This window comes from Malus sylvestris, chromosome 12 (genome assembly GCF_916048215.2).
Source record: "Malus sylvestris chromosome 12, drMalSylv7.2, whole genome shotgun sequence".
NCBI classification, from domain to species: Eukaryota; Viridiplantae; Streptophyta; class Magnoliopsida; order Rosales; family Rosaceae; genus Malus; species Malus sylvestris.
Window position 1 is genome coordinate 11,923,612 of NC_062271.1, and position 8,678 is coordinate 11,932,289.

Below are 8,678 nucleotides of genomic sequence, written 5' to 3' on the forward strand. Positions count from 1 at the left end.
TGCGGCACTCATGGCGGAGGCGCCGCTGCCGTTCTCTGAGTTGCTCCGAAGGGTTAGGTTTCGGCTTCAACAAGCTCTTGACTTTGTTCATTTTTTTTTCCCGTTCCTTTTTCTCGCTGATTTGAATTCTCTCTCTCTTTGGTTTCTCTAAGATCGAATCCGATTATTCGATGGTATGGTGTGTATCTCTGTTTCGTTTTCCCCTCCACTGAGACTTTTCTTTTCCGCGTTCACTTTCTTCTTCTAAGCGGCAGCCAGCAACGACCAACCGACGGCGAGGGCCTAGGCGCCGGGTTTGGCCCACGGAAACACGGTGGCACCATGGTTGCGGTGGTAGCTCTGTGGAAAACTGAAAATGGTCTCTCCTTTTTCTCTTGCGCGCGAACTGAGTTTGGGGTTGCGTAGGGAGATGCAGGAAGAAGGTGTACACATCAAATTACAATTTTACCCACGTATTTAACGGAAAATTTACTTTTGGACTAAATTTGCTCACGGAGTACACCACATGAGTTTAAATCCGAGTTTTTTTTAACACATGAGTTATCTTCCGAATACATTATGACCACATGGACCATTTATACGGCTTGACCACAAAATAATAAATTCCACTAAATGAATGTTTACGTTTACAATCTTTTGAGTAAATTATTTACAGGAATTGATCTTTTAATTTGATTTCCAAAGGTGTTTGAAAATAACAAAGTGTGAGTTTAATCCAAGAATTATAGAGGTTTGATTTGGGTGGTGAAGGAGTTGGCACTTTGGTTATGTCTTATGTGGCTCGTCTCGCGAGTGTTGAACAATGCAGAAAATTTACGAGTCTTCTAGGTTTGTATTGTATCTAAAAAGTCGCTCCTTCATTTGTATTGTAGTTAAAGGGTCACTCATTTGCTATGGAGCCTCATATTTATAGGCCTATCTGTGATCCCTTGCATTAAGTTAATGAGACTTTGTGTACAAGTGGGTCGAACTGACCCGTTATAAAGCACGCAATGACGTGCACGACTAGAAATATGACATATCGACAGTTGAACAATGACACTGCGATGAACCATCGAATAGTTCAATAAAAGGGAAGATGAAAAGGAAACGGGTTTGGGACATTTACAAATCCATTGCTTGAGTTTGATGTTGAGATGGGAGATGAGGAGATATCTAGAGATGGGAGTGATGTAGAAATAGGTGCAAAGATTTTGAGATGGAAGTATGAATAAGCTATTTCAACCCCAGTTTTGAGGGAGATAACTACTCAACTTTTATGAGTAATTTTAAATTGGTCTCAACCTTTTAAAACATTCTAAATAACTACTTAACGTTTTAAAACTAGACACTCATTAGGTCACTAGTGTTAAGTGATGATTTGCAAGAGTGTTAGGTCATTAATTAATGATAGTGACACAGTGACATCATCACTTAATGCTAGTTACCTGACAATTGATTATTTCCAAAACATTATGTAGTTATTTGAAATATATTAAAAAGTTTAGACCAATTTTAAATCACCTTAAAAGTTTAAGTAGTTATGTATTAATATTTTATTTAAATCAAGGTGAATTTGTTTCTTAGTTATTTCTATCTAATTGTGTGCAATTTCTGAGACCCACAAGTTCAACACTTAAAACTTCGTGAATCTATTTTTAAGATTTAACAAAAATACTTATATGTATTTAATATAATCACCATTTCAACGGTCAAATAGTAATTATTTATATTCATGAATTATATTGGACTGTCAGACAGTGATTGTAGTAAGGAAGAGTCCTAGCGAGCCTCACTCAAAAGCGAGTCCAAACTCTCCCATTATGGATTCCTAAACCAAAAAATTTACAACAGCTGAAACTTGACCTTTATTTCACCGAAATTTACATCAAAATGGGCATCAAATTGCAAATTTCATTGAAGAACCGAACACGCTGAAAACGCAATCGGCATGTCCTGAGGCTCGAGCTCAACTCATATGAGAAGCAACATAAGAGCCAACTGGAGCTCGTAAAACAAACTGAACACCTCAATGCAAATAAAATAAGAACACATCAAGAGTTATCACAAAGAGTAGGACCCACCAAATGAAAAGTATAATGTTGCTAGGCAATAGTCGAATAAAGAGTCATTACAATACAATAGAGTCCTCGGCTATATAAAAGATCAAAAATAGCAGACACCACCACAAACTACAACGGGAGGGAAAAAGCTTGTGCGGCACCAAGTCTCAATACAATGACCTAACTCTGTTTTAATCCTAGAAGAACAAAGAATTCTGCTTGCATCTCCGTTGTAAAATCCCCGCCTAAACGTGGATTAATGGTTTTGTGAATGAAAGCTCAGGGGTTGGTGACAGAATGGAGCCTGCAAAGAGACCAGTAAAAGCATACGTACATTCAGTAGCAAAAACAAGATAAGCACAGCAGACATACACGCACAGGTAGTATTCCACTAAATGCTTTATAGCCCAAATTAAGGGCCTGATTAATCACTTTTTTGTGCTGCAGATATGAAGAATGTATATGGGAGAAATGTGGGATGACACAGGGTGATGGTAGAGAGGGAAAGAAATAAAGAATGAATAAATGGAAACAAAATCTTAGATGTGAAAACGACTTTTAAATTGTTTTTTTTAGCATGCGTTTCCTTTTCCATTTCTTCTACACGTCTCCCACCATCCTTCATTTCTCTATATCTATAGATTAATATTCAACGATACAACAGCCAAAAGTGTACACCAAGTTCAAAGGCATGAGGTTGAGCCTTTGTACACCAACGTTTCTGTCACACATTTTCCTGAGGTGAACTGTCAAAATTCCTACCGATTCTTGAAACTTCAAAACACTTCAGTTTTGTGCACTAATTAACAAATACATTTTAAAGAGAAGTGACCCCACCTAGAGGGATATTAGTTCTAGCATCAAGTAAACTGAAAGACGCGGAAAAAAATTGAAGTAATATAAGAACCATGGAAAAGAGGAGCTATTTGAAAACATGCAAGTTTAAAGTGGCAACACAACTTCAAAAACTTAACATTAAAGCTATCTGTAATTTCTTCCAAACAAACCATTTTCTGTATTAAGTTTTGGTTACCTGGATAACAGCTTGCCTAAACTGATCATACGAATGTGCATACATCATTGAAGCACTTGGCCACTGCATGTACGTAGCATCTCTAGATGTCTGATTGAATCCCACAGCACAAAAAGGGCTCATAGCTGGGGTTGAAGGAGGCCCATAACTAATTGAAGCTTGATGCCTAGGCATCTGAGAGAAAACAGCATCGTACTGCAAAAACTGCGGTTGAACCTTTTGCATATTGAAAGGTGCCAAGTTAAATCCTTGATTGGTAGGAAGACTCCTGACATACCTGTATCAGTAGTGTAATTAAACATTTTCAGTTAATAATTTATTTATTTGATTTCCAACACAAAATTGTATATATTACTGTGCTCAGAATGCAAATCTAGTATGTTTATATGTCTTAATATTAAAACAAAGAGTTCCATGATCACAAGATATGAAAACATATGTAAAAGTAGGATAGCTGGTGGTGACCAGATCAAAGTTTTCAAGCGTTTCAAGAAATAGAGGTAATAGAAAGCACACATGGTATAGCAGTGCAAAGATTGTAGTGTCCTTATTAGGTTGAGAGATCTTCAAAGTTCTCTCAAATTCTTTGATATAATAGATAGACACCTACCTTTCATAACTTCGATCATAATCTGGGTCAGTACGATCTTTTTCCCTATCTCTAAAAATGGCAACTCGATATGAAGAACCAAGATCCTTTACGTTTAAATTCTTTTCTGAATCAACCACAGAGTTCCTAAAACTTTCATTCTCATCCCTGCTCAAAAATGCATTTTTCACATCCGTAAGAGACTGAAAAGGCGTATCATCAGAATCAGAACTGCTAGTGCTGCTAAAGATGCGAGCCCGTGCCCGATCGTACTCCTCCTTCCTCTCTTCCACACTTCTCACAGGACTTCGTTTGATCCCAGCTCCATTAGCTCCATTCATATTATTTTTATCAGACCTGGGCTTGATGACAATTTTAATCTGCTCATGTCTATTGTTTTCTGACTGCTTAGCCGGTATTTCGGATAACTGAATTGCTGGGTATTTGCTTTCTGCTGTTTTCCTCACCAAAATCCTATTCCCTTGACCATCTGAGCCCCAATCCTGAACCATAGTCTGCAAGCCATAGTGTTGAGAAACACGATGTGCAGCAAGTCGAAGGTAGGATGTAGGGAAATGTTGGAACTCAAACAGCTGCTGATCAGGACTTTTCAGAAACCTCTGGATATCAAGTTCCATTCGCAAAACTGAAAAGAAGAGACATCCGGCTAATTAGAAAAGTAAAATATCAAACTATTCAAAGAAACCGTCGCCAAAAACTAGGACACAAATGCATAAAAGAGCACGCGTAGGGGGACAATCGACGACAAGGTTAATCGTATAGATTAAATGTTGCTTACTCTGGGATTTGATTTAACCATATCAAGGTTTGACAAGATAAGAAACAATTAAGAGATAATTGGCCAATTTCATATTCATTCATAAACATGTTTTGGGAGGATAAATGAATCGATAACAGATCCGTCCAAAATTACACACAAAAAGAATTCAGCATGAATAGAAAACATTCAACATCATATCATGCGGTACCAATAAGAAACCCAGATCTAAGATAACAATAAACCCAGATTCAAATCCAACAAATTCAACCAAAACCACATACAATTAAACAAAAAAAAAAAGCCCTTAGACCCATAAACTTCGAAATCGGAAATCCAAAATTATTAAAATTTAACACACAAATAAAGCAAAAGAAAGACCCATACACGCAAAATCAAATCCAACACTAAACTAGGGTTTAGAACAAGAGATAATAAAAAATTAGATAAAATCAAACAAAAAAAAACTTACTGGTGAGTCGGTGACGAGGATTCTGGAGAGCCTCGACCAAGAAAGGGTCAACGATTGACCCTTCTTTGAGGTTAAGGCCATCGCTGGAAGCTGAAGAAGATGAGGATTCCATGGATAGGATAAGAGCTGGTTTCTCTCTCCCTTGTCTCTCTAGAAAAGAAGAGAATAGAAGAGAAAAGAAGGTTGTAATGATTAATTGGATTCCTCTTGCTTCTTCTCTCTTGCCCTGTGTTGGGCGGGTCAAAGAGGAAGAAGAGGGACTGCGGGTGTTATTGGTCTGAAAGCATTTACAAAGGAAAACGAGGAGACAGGAGATGAGAAACCCTTTCGGTTTCTACCTTCTTCTAATCCCACCCCAACCCACAAACTAAACAGGGAAGATAAGGGAAGATGCTGCTTTTGGATTTTTTTTTTCCAAAAATAATAATAATAATATGGGTAAATTATATAGAAACTCTCAGGTTTAAGGTCTATTACAATCTCATACGACATCTTTAAAACATTTCATTTTCATACCTTATGTATTATTTTATTTCAAAATAATACCTCCGCCACATTTTCCATCCATTGATCCGTTAAACACTGATGTGGCTGCCAAATGTGTACCACGTGGCAAAAAAAAAATTTTTAATTTTTTTTCAAAAAAAACTTGAATCTTCTAATTTAAAAAAATAAAATAAAAAAACCTTAGAAAACACAAACGCACCTCCCCCCTACTCCTCATCTCTTCTCCCCCATCTTCATCTTATTCCCCCAACCCCTTACTTGTAACCCTTAAAAAAAAAAAAAACAACCCATATCCCGTCTACGTCGCCATCGCGGGGTTTGTGAGGTGAAAATGGGAGGAATGGGTGTGGATTTAAGGAGTGGGGTTCATGTGGGGAGGGGGTGTGGGGTTTGCCGCGGGGGGTAGGGAAATAAGGTTGCTAGGTTTGGGTGAGCGGGGGGAAGGGGTTGCGGGTTCAGCTCTGGTTTTTGTTTTTGTTTTTTTTCCTTCCTTTTTTTCCTTCTTCTTTTTCTTCTTTTTCTTCTTCTTTGAGGGATGGGGAAATAAGGTTGCTGGGTTTCGGCACGCGAGGGGTGGGGGTGGGTGTGAAGGCGCTTGAGGGGGGGAGGGAGGGTGTGGTGAAGGGAACCCGCTCTGGTTTTTGTTTTTTTTGTTTTCCTTCCTTTTCTTCCTTTTCCTTTTTTTTTCTTCTTCTTCGGGGGATGGGGAAATAAGGTTGCTGGGTTTAGGCGTGCGAGGGAGAGGATGGGTGTGAAGATGCTGTGGGGGGAGAGGGAGGGTGTGGTGAAGGTGCTGGGGGGCAAGGGAGGGAGGATGAGGTAAAGGCGCCGGGGGGGGTTGTGGGTTGGGCTCTTCTTCTTCTTCTTTGGGGGAGAGAGAAAGGGAGGTGCGGGGGTTGCAGGTTTCAGCTTTTGTGGAGGGGATGGAGGGGTGGACAAGACGGACGGACAGGAAGGAAGAGATGGGTAAGGGGGTGGGATGTGGGGTTGCAGGGGAGGATTTTTGGGTTTCTGTTTTTCTGTTTTTTTTATTTTTATTTTTAAATAGGGTTAATATTATAATATTTTTAGTGTATAAAAACAGACCAATGGATGGAAAATGTAACGGATGTATTATTTTGAAATAAAATAGTACGTGAGGTATGAAAGTAAAATGTTTTAAAGATGTTGTATGAGGTTGTAATAGACCTCAAACCTGAGGGGTTTCTATGTAATTTACCCTAATAATAATAATTTGTTTTTTATACACAATTTTATTAATTTTTTGTCACAATATCCTCTCCTTTTTAGCCAAAATTAGAAAATTAAAAAAAAATAAAAAATCTTGGAGCATTTGTAAAAGAGATGTTTTTTTTTTAAAGAACCAACGATATATTATACTCAAATGGAGATTACATCAAATCTTGGATAAGGACATGAGCTATTTTATGGCTATCCCTACAAGTTCTAGGGACATGCACGAACTGTGTGGGATGGAGTGCAGTTGCAACCTGCCATACATCCTCCGCAAGCAGACACAATGTAAAAACATTACTAGAGTAAGCATTGATCACAGCCAGAGCCTGAGTAGAGTCGCTCTCCACCACAACCTGATGTACACCCAAGCGTTGTGCAAGCTAAAGACCTTCCATCATTGCCAGTAATACTACATGTAACACTGACCCAATCCCCTCCCTCCTCCAAGCCCTTGTAGCAACAAAGTGCCCATTTCAGTCCCAAATTACCACTCCCACACCACCCAAATTATTTGCAAACCGTGTAGCTTCATCCACATTAATCTTTACCCATTCCTCCCTAGGCACCATCCACTTAGCTTGCATTCGCTTTTTAGGGAGCCTTGGCTTAGGATTGGCCAGTTGGAAAACATGATGCCAACTGAGAACACGTTAGGCCATCTCCAATGGAGAAGGCTAAAGGTCTAAAAGCCAAATAATAGCCTCATTTGTCCAAAAATTCATCTCCAATTGATGGCTAGGCTATAATTCTAGGTAGCCCACCAGGCCATTATTTGGCCAAAGGGGCATCAGGTTGGCCAAGTACAGCCCCCCCTCTTAGCCCTTTTTTTGGGGCATAGCTCATCTGTAATAATAATTGATTCAAACTCAATAGCTAGATTTGAGAACATTCAACGCTAGCCTAATTAAAATAACCAATAAATTTGAAGTATAAACTTGAAACTAATAAATTAAGGAAGGGGCTAAGCCCCTTCAGTTAGAGATGGTATATAAATATGGTCTGACATTGTTCATTTAAAAATATTTTCTTATAGGGCTATAATTCTAGACAGGGTTATGTTTGGCCATTTCAGTTGGAAATGGCCTTAGATTACCTCCATTTGCTGCTCATGCTTACCCTCCCAAACCATAGCATTTCTCTCTTGCAACAACATCCAAAGAAGCATACAAAAAATGTCAAACTTTTTTGGTCCACTAACAATAACAACTACTCCCTCGTCAAATTGTTGCGAAAGGTCAACGAATGTAAGCCTAGAGGAGATGTAAACCAAACAGCCCGTGCGAAGCTACATTCCCTAAGCTCGTGACCTTCCGTGTCAGGATCTCCGTTACAACTGGAAATTTACGAAAATGCCCCTAGAGGTGAAACAGTTGACTTTCGTTGACTATCGCGTAATGACACGTATTTAACATATTCACACAGTACTCATCGTTACAAATGTGTGGCTACGAGCATAATTGAATTCGAAGCTAAAACGAAGTTTTTACAAATTTCGAAATGTTGTGGGTATTTCGATAATTTTACATTTTCGAGAATTTTCCCATTTCATTTGTTCCTCAAATGTTCCTTTTTTTCCCGATTATTCTTCTCCTTCTTTTTAGTCTCTCATTAGAAACACTACCCCAACCTACATGCTCCACTCAGAAAGCTTCAACATACAAGCTTCAACAAAAGAAAATTCAAAGAACTTAGCGAAGAAGGCTTTGGTGTATTTAACACAATACGTTGAAATGAAGAAAAGCTTATTTATTGATATCCCCGATAAGCTACAAATATGTACATATACATGAGTCAAAATAAACACACAAGAGGGAGCCTTCACAAAGGTTGCTTAGGAGAAGTCTCAGCAGTCGGTAGAGCCCCAGAAAGAGAAGGCACCGGAGGGGGATCATTTGGAGCCTCAGTACTGGACAGAACCCTAGAAGGAGGAGGCATCAGAGGTTGATCATTTGGAGCTTCATTACGCGGTACAGCCCCAGAAGACGAAGGCAATAAATGCCTTTGGAACAAACCCACAAATC

The 8,678-nt window shown here is 38.9% G+C and overlaps 1 protein-coding gene across 2 annotated transcripts in view; it reads right to left on the bottom strand.

Annotated features, from left to right (window-relative positions):
* The window catches only part of LOC126592959 (uncharacterized), a 41,386-nt gene extending 36,105 nt beyond the window's left edge, over positions 1 to 5,281 (bottom strand). Inside the window, exons 1-4 of one of the 2 annotated variants that reach the window (XM_050258779.1) lie at positions 4,915 to 5,280; positions 3,686 to 4,310; positions 3,076 to 3,352; positions 2,068 to 2,346 (exon numbers count right to left, since the gene is read on the bottom strand). In XM_050258779.1, the coding sequence (XP_050114736.1) occupies positions 2,299 to 2,346; positions 3,076 to 3,352; positions 3,686 to 4,310; positions 4,915 to 5,026 (1,062 nt within the window). In that variant the 5' untranslated portion in view covers positions 5,027 to 5,280 and the 3' untranslated portion in view covers positions 2,068 to 2,298. Of the gene's footprint in view, positions 1 to 2,067; positions 2,347 to 3,075; positions 3,353 to 3,685; positions 4,311 to 4,914 lie in introns of those variants that run through there. The other variant, XM_050258780.1, reaches the window with a different exon arrangement.
* Positions 5,282 to 8,678: the final 3,397 nt, after the last annotated feature.